Source organism: Aulonocara stuartgranti (genome assembly GCF_965226115.1).
Source record: "Aulonocara stuartgranti genome assembly, chromosome: 8".
In the NCBI taxonomy this organism is placed as follows: domain Eukaryota; kingdom Metazoa; phylum Chordata; class Actinopteri; order Cichliformes; family Cichlidae; genus Aulonocara; species Aulonocara stuartgranti.
This window is the reverse complement of record NC_138959.1, coordinates 18,345,055-18,364,624: the sequence shown is the minus strand read 5'-3', so window position 1 is coordinate 18,364,624 and position 19,570 is coordinate 18,345,055. Positions and strand designations below refer to the sequence as shown.

Sequence of the window (19,570 nt, the reverse complement as noted above, 5' to 3'; positions counted from 1 at the left end):
ATTCTGCAGCGCAGCTCACTACCAAGATATATTTATAACTATATCTGACTCATATCTGCTGAATATTTTCCAGTCATGCAGCGTCAGTGTCAGCTTCCACAAAAGAGAGACATGCACAAGACAGCCAAACGAAAATAGACGTGGTGCGTGTGTCTGAGCAATTTACTTGTCATTCTTAGTAGTTTAAAGCTGGAGCTTTACTACAGATTTATATGCAATTTGCAAGAATTTAATTTCTGCTAATTAGGGTGTCAGTTGTGGTTTTAATATCACAGATTTCTCTGTGGGTTTGAGGTGCTTTGAAGGCTTACAACCCCCTCCCAAAAAAACTCAATCCCTATGTGATATGGCTTTCAGTATACACTTGTATAACTTTGCAGTCCCTTTGGGAAAAGGCTAACTGAAAGTAACCGCTGGGAGTACAGAGCAAACACAAGACAATGTGTGGTCAGCTGACCGTAAAGGCATGTGGCACACTTCTGTGAAAATCGGAGAAAATGCAACTCTTGCTTTGCAGGAACAAACGTGACAGATTTGAAAGGATTAGAAAGCTAAATCTTCAAATGTGAACTGTGGATAATGTCAGGAGAATCAGGGTCTGGAGTTCACTTTTCCTCACCGCAGCAGATGGCTCGCTTCAAAATCATTCTCACTAGTAGAAATACTTTTACTTACACCCATTTATTCACTGTGAATTCATTAGTATTACTCTCACACTGAGTTGTTTTAGGGAAATGGATGTTTAAAGCTGTTTTTGGACTGCAGTGTGTGGGTGAAAACACCTTCAGTAACAAGACAAAATAACAATGACAACACAATGACTCTGATGAAAGCTTAATGCTGTATTTTCACATTTGCAATTACTCAATTGACACTTTACTGAAGCACATTTTCAAATCCACACTCTCACACAGAGGCCCCCCAACGACACTTTAGGAACAGGACAGCGTTTCAACTTCTCATTACAATCTTTATACTGGAAAGGACGGAAATAACAGGAAAATGATGTAGAGGAGAAGAAAAAACAACAACAACATTATATTCATATACTGCACAAAAGGGAGACAATCATCACAGACTCAAAGAGAAAGCTGGTGCAAAATGGCAACATAAAAATTCACTAGATCTTCATAAACATTTACACCATGAATTCATTTGTCAGATCTCCCATCACGATATATCAGGAAGTGTGGGAAGATACGACAGGTTCTCTAACATCTAGGTTCTTTTGTTCATCATATATCACAAACACGGAGACTCGACTTCACACATGCTGTTGTAAACCTCATGACCTGATAGTAATGTAAGGACTGCAGAGTTAGCTTAACAATGAGTTTGGCAGATTGAGATAAACTACAGAAGAAAAAAAGGACTTAAATTTACATTCAGAAAATCAAATGTTTTTGCTCAGCAGGTTGATCCTGGACATTTCCATTATCACGTCAACAAAATGAGTACACAAATCTATAAATACAAAAATAAACAGGAAAAAAAAGAAACATTTTTGTTCATTTGCAGAAATTTGAACAAACTGCTTTAATACATTTTTTTAAAAAAGTAATTCAGAGTTGAATTTGCAGGACGGATGTGGTTTTGTTTGCATGTCTGTTTTCCACCTAAAACACTTGACTTCTTATTTCACATGTTTAAGTGTTTGTGGATGAATACCTAAGTATGTGTTGCATGTATGTGCTCAGCATTATGAGGCCATGGTGTCCTGGAAGCCCCACACCTCTAGCAGTGAAATCTGGAAGCTCTCTGCACACAGGGGCGGGTTGTCAAAGGTAGTGCAACTGCCAGTGCGCCCGTGGTTCAGCTCAGAGTCGATATACAGAGCGTTGCCGTTGCCTCCTCCTGATCGGAAAGAAGATGCCAGAGTTTGCATGAGTTACCAACGATCAGCACTTCTTCCAAGCAGATTCTTTAATATTAACACTGTTTCATCGACATATAGTGATCAACACATCTGATCAGTGTGGCAGCAACTCAGTGCAAGTAGGCATGTAGACATGGTCAAGATTACTTGGTAAAGTTAAAACTGAGAAATGGAATAAGGAAGAAAGGTGTTTTAAGTGACTGAATGTGGTCATTGGGTTGGTATGAAACTCAGAAACTGCTGATATACTGTGATTTTACCCACACAACCATTTCTGGGGTTTACAGAGACTGGTCCACAAAAAAAAAGGAGCTAACGGAAGGAAACAGTAACTTAAATATGCAGAAGAGCATCTGTCAACGTACAACACGTGCAACCTTGAAGCAAAAGGGCTACAGCAGCAGAAGACCACACCAGGTTGTTGGTGGTGTAATGGTGTGGGGGATATTTGCACACTGTGTCTCTTGACCATTGTTCAAACACCATGGTCTGCATTAGCTTTGCTGCTGATGGTGTCCTTCCCACTTTATGAGCACCATCTTCTGATGGCTGTTTTCAGCAGGATAAAACACCAGGTCACAATGCTCAAATCACCTTTAACTAGTTTCCGAACATGACAGTGAGTTCACTGTACTAAACCACCTCCAGAGTCAATAGATCTCAGGCCAATAGAGTACATTTGCTCATTTGGTGAAACAGGATTTTCCCAGACAATAAAACATCAAACTTGGACCATAAAACTATCCAGACTCATTCTTTGGTTCATTATTCTGTTTAAGTATTTTAGTAATGTTATTTATAATGTTTGAGATTGCAAAAAGTCTTTACCGCATGTGCAGTAAAAGCTTTCCATCAAGTGCTACCCTGTTTAAAATCAAAGGATATCAGTAAAGGTCTTTAGCATTACTGATCAGAGTTAGCATAAACCACTTTTACAAATCACAAAAACATTTACATTCCAGGTCTCTAAAAATACAGTTTCAAAATTTATTAAAAGCTGAAAAGTGTGTTTTACACCAATAGCTCACTATTGTGGAAAGTAAAAATCACAATGATTTAGAAGTCATTAAAATGTGTTCAGAATTTGACAATTTGATGACTATTCATCATCAAATCATGTAGGGGGAGAGCAGTGTGCTTAAAACAGCACCTGATTAGAATTAGGTACGCCGATGGCACCCCCTTTAAGAAATTAGGCGCTAGTTCTTTACCAATTTTCCTAATTATGACAGAATACAAGTTACTATTTAAAAAACACGCTTTAAAATGGGAAATACACATAAAAGACATACTGTCAAAGTCCACTCACCCACTATGATGGAGTCAACATTTCCAGACATGAACATAGAAGTATTCTTAGAGTTCAGGTTAAAGTGGCGGGCAGACAGAAATGGTGACAGCTCTCCAGGAGGTTTTTCTGGCTGCTGTAAGCTATTGCTGTCTGTGATCTGGTCTTCAGATGTTGCCGTTTCTTTCTGAGCCTGGGTCTTGATGGACGAAGCCAGCTCAGGGTGACTGATTACTATCCACTCGTAACGCTCCATCTCCGGCTTCAGCTAACAAGAGAAACAGAAATGTCTATAATTAACAACTACACACCAGAAAACTACACATTAAATGAAGTAATAATAGAACAAAACACCCATTTTCTTAAAAATCACATAAATTAGTTAATATCCCAAAATGAATCCTGATTTTAACAAACAGATGCATCATGGAATTTAGCATTCTTTAGGAAAAACAGTCTCCTGTGGACATTGGAATTTTCTTCACCAAGCAAATTCAATAGCTCTGTCTTCCACTGCTGAGTTAAGGCAGCACCGTCTAATCTCTTTAACAAAACTGTTGCTTGGGGGGGGGGGGGGGAGTCACACCACAAACACAGAAGATGGGGGACTCTAGAAGTTTGGAGCTTTAACATAACTTTTACTTTACTTTAAAAATTCTCCTCTAAGCAGCCATCTGGTACTCTGAAATTTTCCCAGAGGAGACACTCAGCCTCAGGGGTCCTCAGTTTGAGATGTAATTAAGAAGTTGGAGCAGTTTTCTCAGAAGATTTTCTTGGATTTCTAGTCATGAAATTTACCATTAAGAACTACAAACAAGAAAACTCAGCTTTTTACTGCAGAGCAGCTTCATGATGATTTAGTAGACTCTGGTGTGGCACCTTTACTGTGCCGTAACACCTGCAAAAACGTGGCTCATCAGAAGAAAACCTCTCTTATGCCTCACGAGTCTACAATCAGAAGATTTCAAATGAACATCTAAACATGGCACATACATTAGAAAACTAATCCAGTGTGTTGATGAAGTTGAAACAAAGCTTTATGGCCACAATGAATAAAGAAATGTTTGGAGAAAATGGGGTAAATTAAGTCAAGCAGAGAAACAATACAAGCTCTAACACGAGCTTTCTTTGATATGTACTCATTTCTAATCTTGTCCATCCTGGTCACTCCCATTGAAAATCTTAACATCTCCAGCTCATCCACAGTCTTTTTGTCAGTGCAATGTGCTCAAACCATACATCACAGCATGTCTCACTAACATCTTTTAACCCTCCCTTTCATTCTTGCTGCCATCCTTCAGTCACAGATCACCTGTGATACTCGTCTCCACTAACAACATCCTGCCCGCACTCTCTTCTACACGGTCAGTTGTTTTGGATGGCTGACCCCAAGTATTTAAACTCATGTACTCATTTGAATTACTTCTCCTTCCAGCTTGATATGGCTCATCATTTTTGTTCTTCTGTAGGTACTACAGCTCTGCACGTTGCCTTTGTTTTAGAAAATCTGTACTAGTACACTTCTTCATTCTTCAGGCATCTTCTCTTCTCTAGGTTTTTGAAAAAAAATCTCTCTCTCCCTAACACTTGAAAATCTAGAATAGGCTCCTTGAAGAGGTGCAAACAGAACTGAACTGAATGTAATCTTTATTTTGAACATGTTAAAAAAATACAACCACATAGAAAAAAAAAAAAAAAAAAAGAGACAAACAAACAAAGCAGAAGTTTTCCTCTTTACAATCTCTACCTAAAAACTGTGGACAGAGCTCAAAACAGAAGTGGATACAAGTCCCAAAATTACAGAACTAGAAGCCTTATGAAGGAAGAATGGAGGATCACCTTCACAGCTTTTAGCAAAGCATTAGAAAGCTGTGAGACTTGTCAAAGGGGCATTACTGATCATGTAAGAAAAGGACCTCAAACATCAGTTTGAGGTCCTTTTCTTGAATTTGAAAATGTAAACGATAGAAAAAAGAAAAGAAAAATCCCATAAGAGAAGGTAAGACCTTTAAGTTTACGTCTTCTGGAGACTGATAACTTTTTTTTTTTGGTAGGGTTATTCTAATGTTTGCATGGCATACATTATCTTGTATCCTACTAATTTTCTCCTAGTCCTGTTCAAACCTCTACTGCCCATCCAATAGACATTGGTCCTGGAGTCTGTCTCTCGTGTGTGTCAGGTGTGGTATCAGGTACGAGCCTGCTACGATACTGAGGGCTTCGGGTTACAGGAGTTTCCGATATGTGTGTGCTTAAGTATTGGTGTTTGAGATGACTGTGTTTTCTGGTGTCTAGGCTCAGACAGCACACAGCTGAGCTTTACACAGTTAGCCAAGTAAATAATTCATAGAGAAGGGAACAGACAGCCAGTCTTTATTTCTATTTCTAGGCAATGTTGCACTGCTGCCACCAGAATAGCAACAAGAGTGGCTGTTTTTTTTGCACTTGACAGCATGTCAATGAATAGGGAACTGTGCCCTAGTATGAAAACTTCTCCAAATGATACACCAACTGGGGCCATTGATATTGACAACAGTAACATTTGAAAAAAGATAGATGGTACCCCCTGCTGGTCATACAATAGCACTACAAAAAAATTCCAACTATCTCTAAAAATGACTCAAATGATGTCTTTAAGAAAAAAAATTGGTTTTTTGCTACTAGATAACTGAAAATAATCTTACCCTGAAGACAAAACATTCCCCTGTGCCGAAGAAGCTCAACTTGTTGCCTCCTCTCTTCCTTTCCTCCCAATCAGTGGACAGAAACGCTCCGCATACCTGTTGGAAAAAAAATTAAGTAAAAACTGCATGAGTGAGATAATTTGTGGATTTATTCACCTTCAGCGGTTGTGACAAAAGTCAAGCAAGTGGAAGGACTCTGACTGTGGTGTCTGTAAGATGCCAACACTAATGCCAGGATAATCCAATCATACGACACATGTATAATCAGGAACTTTAAACCCAGTTCACAGAACCCAGGACAAAAATATAACCCGAGTCTACTTTGAAAAACAGAAACCTAATCTTAGCCTCTTTAGCTCCTTAAATAAAGAGCAATGACTGAGTTAATGCTACGAGTAGGTCACACCTATTGCATGTGCTAAGAAGGACTTTACTTGTCAAACATGACATTTTTACCTTTGATGCTCCCTGTATCAGACAAAGATAGAAACTAATGATAGTTATATATTAGGGAGGGTCAGAGGGCAAGAATGACTTGGGGGTCGGCAAAAGCCCTTAAACTAAGAAACCAAAACAGAAACATAGAAAGAAAAAGTGCAGAAATATGTTAAGACATTTGTGCAAACGTTTTTACTTGTGCATTAAACTCAAACTTTAACGCAATCTCAGTACAGACCTGCATCCCTAAATGGAGAAAAATTAAGCTAACATTTATGCATGCCCGTCTCTGACAACAATCCAATCCATTTACTGATAAGACTGTTAAACTCCACTTTGTCTTGGACTGCAGCCGGTGACAGCAGTGCTTCTGCTCTGAAGATCCTCTGCAAGCTGGAGGGTCACACCACCACAGAGGCTGCAGCAGGTGGAGTGCTGGTTCAAGCGTCATCACGCTGAGCTCATAGAGGCAGCAGCGCTGAGCAGAGTCACAAACTGCAGTTCAGTTTTCTGCAGTTCAGAGAAAACTGATCTTTGCTTCCTCTTTATTGTGACAAAATGTACAAAGTATGAGTAATACTCATGAGGTTGCTTAATTTTTCCTTCTCACACATCACAGACTGGATCGAGATCGCCCAAAGGTTGGTTCCAAATATGAGGTCGCATTTTACTCGTATTTTATCTTAGCTCGTTGATCATAATAAAATATCTGATGGCACATTCCACTGTTTCCTTCAGACAAAATAAACAATATTTACGTCAGTAGAAAAAAAATGCTACTTACATCGCCATCTGTGGTCCTGATGAGGAGCAGAGTGGGTTCGTGGCCCTCACAATGCGAGTAGAATCTGTAAAAAAGGAAAAACATTTAATTCACTGCAACAGTCTTATTAAACACCTAATACTGAAACTAACACATATCCAGTGGATCGTAATGCAGCAACAGTAACACACTTTTGTATTTTGTACTTTATTAAAACAAGAAGCCGTTGCTTTAAGCCATGAAAGAAATTGATTTGACTCCATTAAAAGAAAAATGTAACCTTAAATTCAGATTTACCCAAACTTTTAGTTATTAATTTCATTCAAAGTTATAAAATGTAAATTATGAGCAGCAGCTAACACTTAATTAAATTGTAAAATGCACCTGTTCAGGCTGCAACCGTGAGTGGAGGTTGTGAAGAGAAGCTGTGGTTGGCACAGGGCAAAGCGCTCTGGGATCCATGACCAGATGTCATGCATCTCCTTGGCACTGACTATCTCCGAGGAAAATGTGTCAGGGTTAAGTGCCAGCTGCACGTTCCGCCTGCAGATGCCAAAGCAATTTAGACACAGGAAAGAGAGAGAGGTTCGGAAAGAGCATCCCATACAGTGAAGAGATATGTATAAAATACCCCCCCCCCCCCCCGGGGGAAAAAAACAAAAAAACAAACAAACCACAAAACAGCAACTTGGTCACAGGTTATTTAAAACGGGTATCAGAAATAAGTGTAACCATGAAAGAGCACCCACCTAGAGCTGTAAAAGAACCAATGTGGCAAACACAGGAGTGGTGTGCAGATGAGACAGAACATGGTGCATGGAAAAATCGTGGCACAAACCAAGCAGAAAAGAAAAAAGAACAGACGGTGAGAAAAGGATGCAAAGCAACTCAAACAGTTTCCTACAGCATGCCAGAATATAAAGCTTAAAAGACAGAGGGCATTGCTACCAACAAAAAATAAAATAAAATAAAAAAAATGCTAAAACAGTTAAGACTGTAAACATATCTACTCTACACTTGTGCTAAATTATATTTCAAATGGTTTATATTGGTCGTCTGCATGCCATGCATACCAGGGTGAAGTCCACAAACCGTGAAGGAAGTTTAGTCATGTTCAAGTATTTTCATTCTAATGGCAGTAGATTTCCAGACTGAAGGTAATGGTAAATTATGAAACATTAGAGTTCACATATTGCTAGATTAACAAAGTGGACTGATTAATTTTATTAAAAGAGCTCAACTCCTAGTATGGGACTGTGAGAAGCCATTTGGTTAAGTTTATTATAAAAATTATACAACATGTGGTAACATTAACTTAAAAAAAGCAGAGTAATGACATAAAGCCACATTTTTAGACATAAACACAGCGTGTAGCAAAGTGTCCGCACAGGAAATAGCCCAGTTTTGAAGTTTAGAAAGTACATTTACCCACTTAAAAAAACAAACAAAACAAAAAATAAAACATTTACTTTTTTCTTTTTTTTCTTTTTTAAACTTTACCGCTTCTGCTTCACAGTGATTCCTTTTTGCTGCAGGGACTTCTCATTTGTAAGCTGCAGCAGGGTGATCTCCTTGCGGCTGAACAGGCGGATGGAGAATGCCTTCTCGAGCAGCTTGTCAGGTGTGACGGTGGAAGCAATGCCCTTAACAAATACCTGAATATCTGCCTTGATTTTGTTTGAATCCTGCTGCTGGTTGCCCTGCCCCCCCTCTGCTCCCATTTTATGCTTGCGATAGAACTTGAGCAAGGCTACTGCCACGCGGTAAAGAACCTTATAGCCCTCTACTAGGTAGACATCTAGGACCCTAACCACATGGCTAAAAGGCAGGTCACCGAGGACCCAGCGCTGCCAGTCTGAGTAGACATCCATCACATCCTGAGCCGTGGCAACGATCAGTTTGTGAGCAGCTGTGCAGTACTTATTGGCTAGGTCACCGAAGGTCATGCAGCTAGACTCATAAGCCAGGAAGGTCTGGTCTATAAGTCGCTTCCCTGGCTCGTTGCATGCCAGTATGCGGCTGACATGCTCAAAACACTGAGCTTCGTCTACACTGAAGTGCAGGAGCAATGAAGTAACTGCAGGAAGAGCTGGGCAATGAGAGATATCTGGAAAGTGTCCAGCGAGGCAGTTGATGATCTGATGGGCTGAGGCTACTGCCTCCGGCTTCAGACAGTACCGCGGTATGGGATTTCCATCCACAAACTCTGGTAGTGGGACGTTGGTGGAGGTTTTCTTTGTGGCTGCATTTCCCATAATGTCACGATACACTGCTGCATCTGGGGTCACTGTACGGCAAGGAATGGCTTTGATGAGTTGCTGGTAGACTTGTGCCCGCAGCTTGTGGTTCTTGGCCCAATAACCTTGTCGAGCCATCCGTTTGAACTCTTTCAGATCTTTAGTGTCCACCTTGGTGGGCCCGCTGCTCTTGGCCAAATCGCCCATCTGGTTCCAGTCCACAAAGCTGCCATAGTCTTCTTCAGCCATTGTGCTGTAAACTTGCTGGACTGCTCGTGCAGGAAAAGAGGAGGTATCTGCCGAGGTCTTACTAACCTTCTAGCCTCCACACAGCAGATATTTTGTCTTTCTTATCTGCCCATTGTGGTCACTGGAAAAAAACAAGGGTGACAAGAATCAAAAAAAGCTTATAGTTATGCACATGCATTATTAGTAACTGTCAGTAGCATCATAGAATTATTCAGTTCCCACCGATGTAAATTTCATATTTATCACTTGAAAGATTTGTTCGAAAATGGCTTCCACCTTCTGAGCCCTTAGTGAACTTATCTAATTAGTCCTGATCTACACTAAGTACAATATATTACCAGAAGTATTCACTCACCCATCGCCGTCATTGAATTAAGGTGTTCCAATCACTTCCATGGCCACAGGCGTATAGAAATTGAGTACCTAGGCATTCAGACTGTTTCTACAAACATTTGTGAAAAAAATGGGTCGCTCTCAGGAGCTCTGTGAATTCCAGCGTGGCATCATGATAGGATGTCAGCTGTGCAACATGCCCAGTCGTGCTACTAAATATTCCAAAGTCAACTGCTAGTGGTATTATAACAAAGTGGAAGTGACTGGGAATGACAGATACTTAGCCACAAAGTGGCTCTGCTGGCTCAGCAGATGCTGAGGCACATAGTACCCAGAGGTTGATTACTTTCTGCAGAGTCAGTAGCTATAGACTTTCAAACTTCATGTGACCTTCAGATTAGCTCAAGAACAGCGCGTAGAGAGCTTCATTGAATGACTTTCTATGGCCAAGCAGCTGCACCCAAACCTAACATCATTAAGCACAATTCAAAGCGTCAGGTGCAGTGCTGTAAAGCATGCTACCATTGGACTTTAGAGCAGTGGAGACGTGTTCTCACAAGTGATGAATCACACTTCTCCATCTGGCTAACCGATGGATGGGTCTGGTTTGGTAGTTGCCAGGGGAACAGTACTTGTGTATTGTGCCAACCGTAAAATTTGTGGAGGGGGGGATTATGTGTGAGGGTTCTTTTTCAGGAGTTAGGTTCAGCCCCTTAATTCCAGTAAAAAGTAACTCTTAATGCTTCAGTATATCAAGACATTTTGGGAACAGTTTGGGGATTACCCCTTACTGTTCCAACATGACGGCGCACCAGTGCACAAAGCAAGGTCCATAAAGACATGGATATCTGGGTCAGTGTGTGGAAGAACTTGACTGGCCTGTGCAGAGTCCTGACATCAACCTGATACGACACCTTTGGGATAAATTAGGCTACGTTCACACTGCAGGTGAAAGCGCATCAAACCCGACTTATTTGACGCTATGCGACCCATATCCGATCATGGTATGACAGTGTGAACGGCACAAATCCGATATTTTCAAATCTGATCTGGGTCACTTTCGTATGTGGTACTGAATGCGATACATATCCGATGTTTTAGAAAGCGACTGCTGTTTGAACGGTCATGCCGCATTAAATCCGTCTTTTACGTCACTGACACAAGACAGACGCCAATTATCAGCGCCGGAGAAGCGCCCGAGAAGACATCGTGAACGCTTCCTGGCCATCCAGTGTAGATGTCAGTGAAACTGTTGGGAAGACAACGTTGGAGAAACGTGAACATTTTATTTGTACTGTATAATCTGCAGATTCTGACAGAAATCTGAAACTATCCTTTGAAGCACCGCTCCGCTCTAAAACAGCAATAAGGATAATTATTAGGCCATATGTAAATAACAAAATAACTTTATAACTTAAAGCAAAATTGGGAAATGTAGAGTATGAAACAAGTCTTTATATTAACGGCCATCAGTCAAACAATACTGTTTGTTCTGGGCCTAAACAGAGCGCGTTGTGTGTGACGTCTTCTTTTGTGCATGCGGGCCGCTTTGAGGGTTCACACTAGAGCGCGTTTGCTGTCACATTTTATTTGTAGTGTGAACAAGCAGACAAAAATATCGGATTTGATTAAAAAAAAATCGGAATTGAGCATTAAGACCTGCAGTGTGAACGTAGCCTTAGGGTCTTTTGGGATGTCACTCAAGTTTATATGACAAACGAGTGAATACTTTTGGCAATTTAGTGTATATGAGCTAGCTGAGGATAAGCATACAATTAGGAAGAAATATGAATATCTGAAAGTGGAAAATTAGACTTTATAGCATGGTACTGTACAAAATACAAAAAAAACGAGTGCTATAAAAAGAAAAACTAATAAATGGATAACAAATGTAGCATTGGTATTTACACCAGAATACATAAAATACTGCCCAATATGTAGCAATGTTAAATTAGAAAAATGCACAAAAATAAAGACTCAGAAAGTTCTGTTTCCATAAGAAGCGATTTGAGAGATGGAATGCATAATGACCACAGTAAATCTGTAATGAAGACACACTACTGATCAATTTCCCTAATCATGTTCTGACAAATACAAAAATGCATGTGCATCATACACCTCATACACCTGTGAAAGCTTGAAATGACTTGTGTGCAAACACCTTTGGCTGATTTAATTGGCTACTAGAAAAAAAAAACCAAACCTGTAATTGTTGAAGGTCACAAGCTGTTAACTAACTGTTTCACATCCCACATGATACAGGCAGATGGTACGTCTACAAATCAGTTGCGCCCTGAAACATACGGAGAATAGCTGAAGCACAATCTTTTTGGGTGCTTTTATTTCCCCTTTCTCAAGACGTCACATGAAGATGGCAGTCCAAAGATCACTTGCAATACACTAAAAGAGACAGTCATTAAAAATCTGTTTATATAACTGTCACATAGAGGACGATATCAACATATCCTTGCATGAGAAGCTGGGAGCACTCGCGATATAACTGTCCTACTTATAATAAATAAGGGCATGTTTCACCTAAATGTTGCCATTATACACGTGACACTGGGTGCAACTGATCAAAGTCAGACTCGATAATATAGTGGCTAAGATTAGGTCTAAGAATAGTTTGGCAGTCTGTAGCACAGTCGCACACTGTTTTATAGTGCGGTCACACCTGTAGTCTGGGCTTCATCGGAAAAACTGTGCTCTATCACACAGGTCTTGTTGTTTGCTTGAATTAAAAATAGAAATTTCTGTCCGCATTAAACACAGGAATGTTCTGAGAAAAAAGGTTTGGAATTTCATGAACCACATACTGGAATGAGCAGTTTTGGTCTTGTTTTGCAGGATGAATATTTCACTGGGTGACTAAAGAACAGAATAAATCTGTATTTAAAAATAAAGAAAGAAGGCAAAGATGAAAAGAGGGCAGCTTCTATTACAGGAGAATTACACCGTAAAATCCACAAGGAATTAATGACAACAAAAGGTACGAGCTGAAGTTTTTACCATGGCTCTGAAAAGTAAGGAAAACTCACTCGAGGCGTGCAATCACTATGAATGACTGAAGAACCCCCAAAACAAGAAGTGAAACAGTCTTATTCGTCCCACAGAATTGCTAAACTTTTGCTTTACGGCCATTTCCTTTTTTTGTGGTTTTGTTTTGTTTGTGACCTGTAAAATCTAAATGCAATCCTGTTTAAAATAATTACACAAATGCTGCTCAATAAAGATGTCAGACTGATACAGCCTAGCCATTATTTTGACCAATTACGAGTTCCCAAATCTCAGGGCTCAAATGGTTGGATTTATCCTAACCAAACTGCATTTTAATTGCAAACCAAAGCAAAGATTTTTAACCTTTCATCAAGATAACAGAATTTTCCTGTAGGCATTTAAAAAACAAAAAAGAAAGAATATTGTAATAGTTTAAGGGTTTCCAGCTAAAGAATGTTTGATTTAATCACTATATACACTTTACATTCACAGATAATAGATGTAGATGAGAATGACACTGGGATGGCAGCTGTATTACTATGTGTCTGAAAATTTACAGAAAGAAAAGACCCCCCCCCCACACACACACACACACACATTTCCGTACTTCTTTTGATGCTCCATGTCCATTTGAAATAAACAAAACAAAACCTGCCTCAGATATTAATGTAAAACGTACCGAGGGGAGGAGGAGGAAGCTTCTTGCTAGCCTTAACGGAGAGCGTACTGTACTGTTAGCTAGCTGTACTATAAAACCAATTACTGCTTTTAGTTTCATTCTGGACGCTCAGTAAAAGCACACAAACGGCTAAGGTAAGGCTGCAGGTACAATTGTGTCATCACATACTGAGGTGACAGCTCCAAATTAGCTGCATTTTCAATCCTATAAACGATTAACGTCAGCTAACCAGCTGAGGCAAAATAAGCTAGCACGAAACAAGCGGCCACGGGTCACAGGGTATTTAACATTACCGCCGGAGTAAATCTGATATACCCTTTTCCATTCACACTTGCCAAGTTAGCACTGTTAGCCTTAGCTAGCCGCATCTGTCAGTGCAATTCAGGAGCAACCGGAACCTTAACTAGCCGCACAAAACCTACTCGCTAAACACATAACCTCCACAACAAGCGTGCAGATACGGACAAACGCTAAAACATTTGAGCAAGCTCTTGGCTAACGTTGCTTCATTAGCCAGCATGGACGTTGTCAACCACAAATTAATTTGGTCCAAAGGCTGTCTTGGAGTTTGTTTATAACAAGATGTTTCCGCTTATTTATTTATTTTTTAGAAAAGCGTGTCATATCCACAAAGCTAGAAACACGCCAGAGTATGACCTTTACTCCACAACAAGGAAGACGATATATAAATAGCTGTCAGAAGAAAATTAAATGAATATCCCTACCTGAGTCTGAGATGTCTTGAGACGGGAGACAGCGTTCATATTAAGTACCCTCGAGCATGCGCACTGCCTCCAATCCCGGACGCAGCGTTTTTGAGCGTGCAGCTGCTGAAGCTGCAGACAGGGGCTCAGATGGAGTGGTTAAATATAAACTGTTCTCAGTTACTTATCTGTACACTCACTAGGTTGTTAGATTATTTTTGTGAAAAAAAACCAACGTTAATACAAACATAAATCTAGAATACAAACTATATAATATTAGTAGCAGACATGCCAAATTTGGGGTTTATGACATGGGCATGCCAGTATCAAACATTTATGTTACACAAAAAGCTATGAAATTCCATAAACTCTGCTGAGTGCAACAAAGAGTAACTCAAATATTTATCCATGGCTTAGTTTCTGAAGAAAAGTACTGTTGCGTGGTAGATCCCATTATCTGCTATGTCCTGTTTACTTCCAGACCTTCTGTGTCAAATATGTGATGGCACTGGAACAGGACAGGAAGTACCCTGGCAAGCACAACAAGCCCTGCCTTTGTCCAGGACTCAAAGCAACCATCAAAATACAACCGCCCAACACATGACAGTTATTACTGATGATTAAATTGTGGGGCCATCACAGAGCGACTCTGGGTAAAATGTTATTTGGCTCTGTCTCTCTTCCTCTCACGCACTGCCTATGTCTTTTTATACCGTCATTTTGTACTTCAGTAATAAAGAAAAAGGGGCAAATACTACTACTAGTAATAAACAAACATATCAGCATTTGTTTTTCCCTATATAATATAAGTAAAAAGCCACCACAAAACTGATTACGTTGCACAGCACACAGAAATGACAAAAGAAGAGAGCAGCTATGTCACAGTGAGGCAGATCTAATCTGTCATCCATGTACATGGTTCTCTGGATAACTCATAACTCATCAAGTCTTTTCTATTTCACACTTTGCACCACCCAAGACGCCATTTACCTCCCACTCCAGCCAGAATGGATGTATTATCATGCATACAAATATCAGCACACTCTCTTACATGAAGCATATGTGCAGGCATATGTTGGGGCTAGGGCACCGTTAAAGCATAGATAGGATCAATGCAACTTAATACATTTGCTCCAGTACTTTAATTACTTTAGTCAATCCGTATTAGAACACAGGGATGCACATGAACCTCACAAAAATGAAAACAACAGTTTAATAATAATAATGGATTGCATTTATATAGCGCTTTTCGGGTACTCAAAGCACTTTACAATTCCACTATTCATTCACTCTCACACACTGGTGGAGGCAAGCTAAAGTTGTAGCCACAGCTGCCCTGGGGCGAGAAGCGAGGCTGCCATATTGCGCCATCGACCCCTCTGGCCATCACCAGTAGGCGGTAGGTGTCTTGCCCAAGGACACGACAACCGAGACTGTCCGAGCCGGGGCTCGAACCGGCAACCTTCCGGTTACAAGACAAACCGCCAACTCTTGAGCCACGATCGCCCCGTTTACACAGTCTACACTGGGTTCATTTCTGATTTCTGATTTAATTCCCACATCTCTTGTACTTGATCACCGCTATGCAACCCCATTTAAATACCCCTGTTTTTGATTCAGTATATGTGTCCTCTCATGTCGACAGTTTATTTCAGTCATCCACTGTCACCACACTATACTAACCGAGCCAATTTTAATAGACAGACAAATACCCCAACTGGGGGTGGATGCTCTCACCATCCAAGCCTTTTGGCCAGTACCTTGTCTCACAAACACCCGGTCTTCTTTGCACCTTCCCCCCAATCCCTTTAATAATAACCCTGCTTCACATGGTGAGACCGTCAAATCACAGGGTCCACTTACTGCTGTCCAAATGACCATTAGGGACCTGATTTTCAAAGCTCCTCCATGTACCACACAAAGACCTGTAGCATCACATGAGGAGAACTGACCTCCCCATCTAGCTCGATGGGAAGATAAGGCAATTGAAGGGATTAAATCATCCCTGACTGATTTAGGGCTTCAGTTTGTGGATACCACTCTGAATGTAAGGGGTTCTTTAGCAAGGATGGTGGGTCAATACTTTTGAACTACATTCTCGTCATAGGGCACAAATAGCCAAGAAGATCCTCTCTGTCAGGAGGCAATGGACCCTCTGAGCGAGTCGTGCAGCAGCACTGGACCTTCCATTGGTCTGACAGGTTTTGGACAAGTCACCCTTTGAAGCCAAATCAGGAATGTCCCTGAGAGAGAACTCAATCAGTCAGTGAATACTGTTTTCTTTCAGCAGTTAGTACAGCCAAGAGACCTCCACGCAGTCTCTGTCAGCTGTACATGTTGGCATTGGAAGCCACGTGGCTCTGGAGTCACACTGTGGCCAACATTGTTTCACCCAGACATATTACTGAGGACACAGAACTTCAGGTATACTACCCTGTATACTTATGATCTGAGCAAGAAGAGAGGGCCAGTTTGACTTGTCCTTTCATTCTGGCTTAACATGAAATTTCCCACTTGTAGGACTAATAAAGGTATCTTATCTTATCTTATCTTATCTTATCTTATCTTATCTAACCGAGCTTCAAGTTCTTAGAAAAGCTCTTTGTGTGTTATAATGGGAAGAATAAAGGAAAAGCTCTGTTTAAACAGCAGGACTGTTGCCACAATAAAGCAGGTATATGAAGTGACAGGTGTGTCTATGCCCACATATTTTATTTTTCATTCTACCAGAGGTGTGGCCACATCATAGACACCGATATGTCTCTTTGGGGGAAAACTGTACTGCGACATCCTAGTTGTACCAAAATGCATCGTAATGCGTCCTCTGGGACCACGTTAGCATGATCCACTTTGTTTACTGCCACTGGCACTAGAGAAAGAATGAAGCAGAGTTAGGAACAGGTTAAGAAGGCAACTATGCTTCTGTGAATTTCCTGATGACTGCCAGTCATGGTGGTCACTTGGAGCGTTTCAATGGAAGAACTTTCTCAGAAGCCGGATGCAGTGTATTTACAGCATACATGTACTCGTAGCCTACATGCTCACAAAAACAGTAGAGTTTGTGTTCTTAAATTACTCCTAAAGGAACCAGCTTAGAATGTTTGCTGCCCTGAATCATGTTAACTTACACGTGACACACATTAGAGCTTTTTCTGCCAAATAGGACAAAGAAAATATAGGTCCCTAAAAAAAATGCTCTGCTATAACGTTTAAGCCCAAGTTAACACTGGAGTGCTTTAGAAAGACCTTTTTCATTTTCACTTTCTCACTTTCCACTGCAGGACTTGGACTATAAGGCCATCTCAGAAGTAATTCATAATCAGATTTGGTGAAACATACTTTTACATACACCAAAATCTGCGCCTCAAACGCATGAAATTCTATCTAACCCTGACATAGTTACAACATAACATGTCAAACTTACAATCTTTTCCCTGCATTGTTACTTACACACTTTCGAGTGGGCATTTTCTTTGTTCTATCACCATCATTATGATTTTCACTGTCATTAAGTTCCTTCCATCTTGTGTCTATAACATTTCATTTAGCACCAAAGCTTTGCACCCACTGAGCTACCTAAATAAGTTCCCAGCTTGTGTATTAATTCACTACTAGGACTTAATGTGAGCCTGAAAGAAAGTGACACCCAGTAGCGTGGGCTCCATTGTACCTCTGAAAGGCCGAAGCAGCACTCTGGGTATTGTCTTCTTTAAAGGGGAGTCTGGTTCCCTTGACTACCGCAGGATGCCTACCCATAGGCCCTGGGAGAGAGAGAAAAGGCAGGGCCAGAGACGGAGGGAAAAGAGAGCGGAAAGAAGTAAAAAAGGAGGCAAGCCACGTCCCGTCCTTAACTTTATTTGCTTTTTCAAGTTTGTGTTTTCAAAGCAGGCCAGATGGCTGCCACTGGGTTGGGTTGAAGGCCTACAGAGGTGAGGATGTTTCTGAATGTGTGGTTGTCTGTGTGCTGACTGGTTTTGTGAGGCAAACTGTTGAGACATCTCTGTGTATGACTCACACTGACCTACAACACGCTGGTGACAGGCGTTTTTTTGTTTTTAGCATCTCTATCAGTCTAATGAACATAACAGAAATGCCGAAAGACCACTGGCCAAACAAGCTGGCGGTTTTTCCTGCAGGCAGCAGCATTACTCTGACATCTATTTATGCCTGTAAAATTTGTTGATGGAGTTTAGCTGGAAAGTGTGCCCATTAATTTGCAATTTTAAAAAGAAAAAGTACAATGGTTTTCTGTCACTTCAATCCAAATTAGTTAATAAGAAATGTAACCGTACCACTTTTGCAGTGTAGTGCATGTTTAATTTATTGGAATTTCTAATGTTATTACTTCGACAGTGACATCCTACTCCCTGTAAACTGAGGGCCATGCGCGTCACACTGCGGCCTCGTAGGTAAGCCCCAGTCTCGTTATAGCTCACAGTAGAAAAACAGGTCACATATTGCTTTTCTTCCTTTGGCTGCCTGAAATTGTCATTTTCATTTTGACAGCTAATTGTTTAGCTGGTTTTAGTGCATAACTGGATCTCCCCAGCATGTGATATCACCAGCAGTAGGCCAACCATTACTCAGTAACTTGTTTTAACATGATTTCTCCTGTGAGGCTTTTGAGCCGTTCAGCTTAAAGTTTGTGATGAGTGCACTGACAATTTTGATGAAATGCAACTGAGTGGAAAATAATTTGATCTGGATCTGAATCTGGAGCTTTATAGGCACTAGGAGAGCCCTCAAAGTTATTGTGTGGGCATTTGAGCCTGGCTATGCAGTATGTTTTCGGGTTAGGGTGAATACTTTTACTGGCCTGATGAAAGTGAGAGAGAGTGATGGCTCTCTAAGCCCCAATTAAATCTTCAAATACTTGTTTTTACACGCCAGAGTCCCCTCACTTGAAGTCATGGAACAATTTAGCTCTCCACATTCACTAAATGAATTTAGTGAAAGGCAAAGTCCGCCTGTGTGTGTTTTTTTAATCGCATCAAGGTTACTACTAAAACCAAATTTATAAAGTTTAAAGGACATTTAACTGGTTGGGCATGGTGAAAACTAATTTTAAAAAGTGATGTTTTATTTCCTGCAAGATGCATGGCCAATAAATAATAAAAATAAACAATCAAAGGAAATAATAACAACAAGATGGTGTTGATTTTACTGCAGCAAATGGTGTCTTGTCAGACAGGTTCTCTTTGGGGGCATTTTTAGAGATTAAAGGCAAAACTACACCCTCAACCATTTGAAAAGACGTGAATTATGATTTGATAACAAAATACACCTATATATAAAATTAATATTTTAGAGGTAGTTCAATAC

General features: G+C 40.4%; 1 protein-coding gene across 2 annotated transcripts; it reads right to left on the bottom strand.

Annotated features, from left to right (window-relative positions):
- Nucleotides 1-829: 829 nt before the first annotated feature.
- tbc1d24 (TBC1 domain family, member 24) lies at nucleotides 830-14,864 on the bottom strand. Of its 2 annotated transcripts, XM_082544083.1 has the most exons (8): nucleotides 14,270-14,864; nucleotides 12,072-12,161; nucleotides 8,550-9,656; nucleotides 7,434-7,592; nucleotides 7,071-7,134; nucleotides 5,849-5,944; nucleotides 3,186-3,432; nucleotides 830-1,854 (listed from the first exon to the last, which is right to left on the bottom strand). In XM_082544083.1, exons 3-8 carry the CDS (start codon nucleotides 9,533-9,535, stop codon nucleotides 1,700-1,702), a joined length of 1,707 nt encoding a protein of 568 aa, XP_082400209.1. In that variant the 5' UTR covers nucleotides 9,536-9,656; nucleotides 12,072-12,161; nucleotides 14,270-14,864; the 3' UTR covers nucleotides 830-1,699. The 2 variants fall into 2 exon arrangements, with proteins under 2 accessions (XP_082400209.1, XP_082400210.1); XM_082544084.1 differs by lacking the exon at nucleotides 12,072-12,161.
- Nucleotides 14,865-19,570: the final 4,706 nt, after the last annotated feature.

Coding starts and splice junctions, on each gene's coding strand:
- tbc1d24 (XM_082544083.1), bottom strand. CDS start 9,535: ATGGCTGAAGAAGACTATGGCAGCTTTGTGGACTGGAACCAGATGGGC. Junction 5,945..7,070: donor TCAGGACCACAGATGGCGAT/GTAAGTAGCATT, acceptor TTTTTCCAACAG/GTATGCGGAGCGTTTCTGTC. Junction 1,855..3,185: donor TGTTGACTCCATCATAGTGG/GTGAGTGGACTT, acceptor CTTTCCGATCAG/GAGGAGGCAACGGCAACGCT.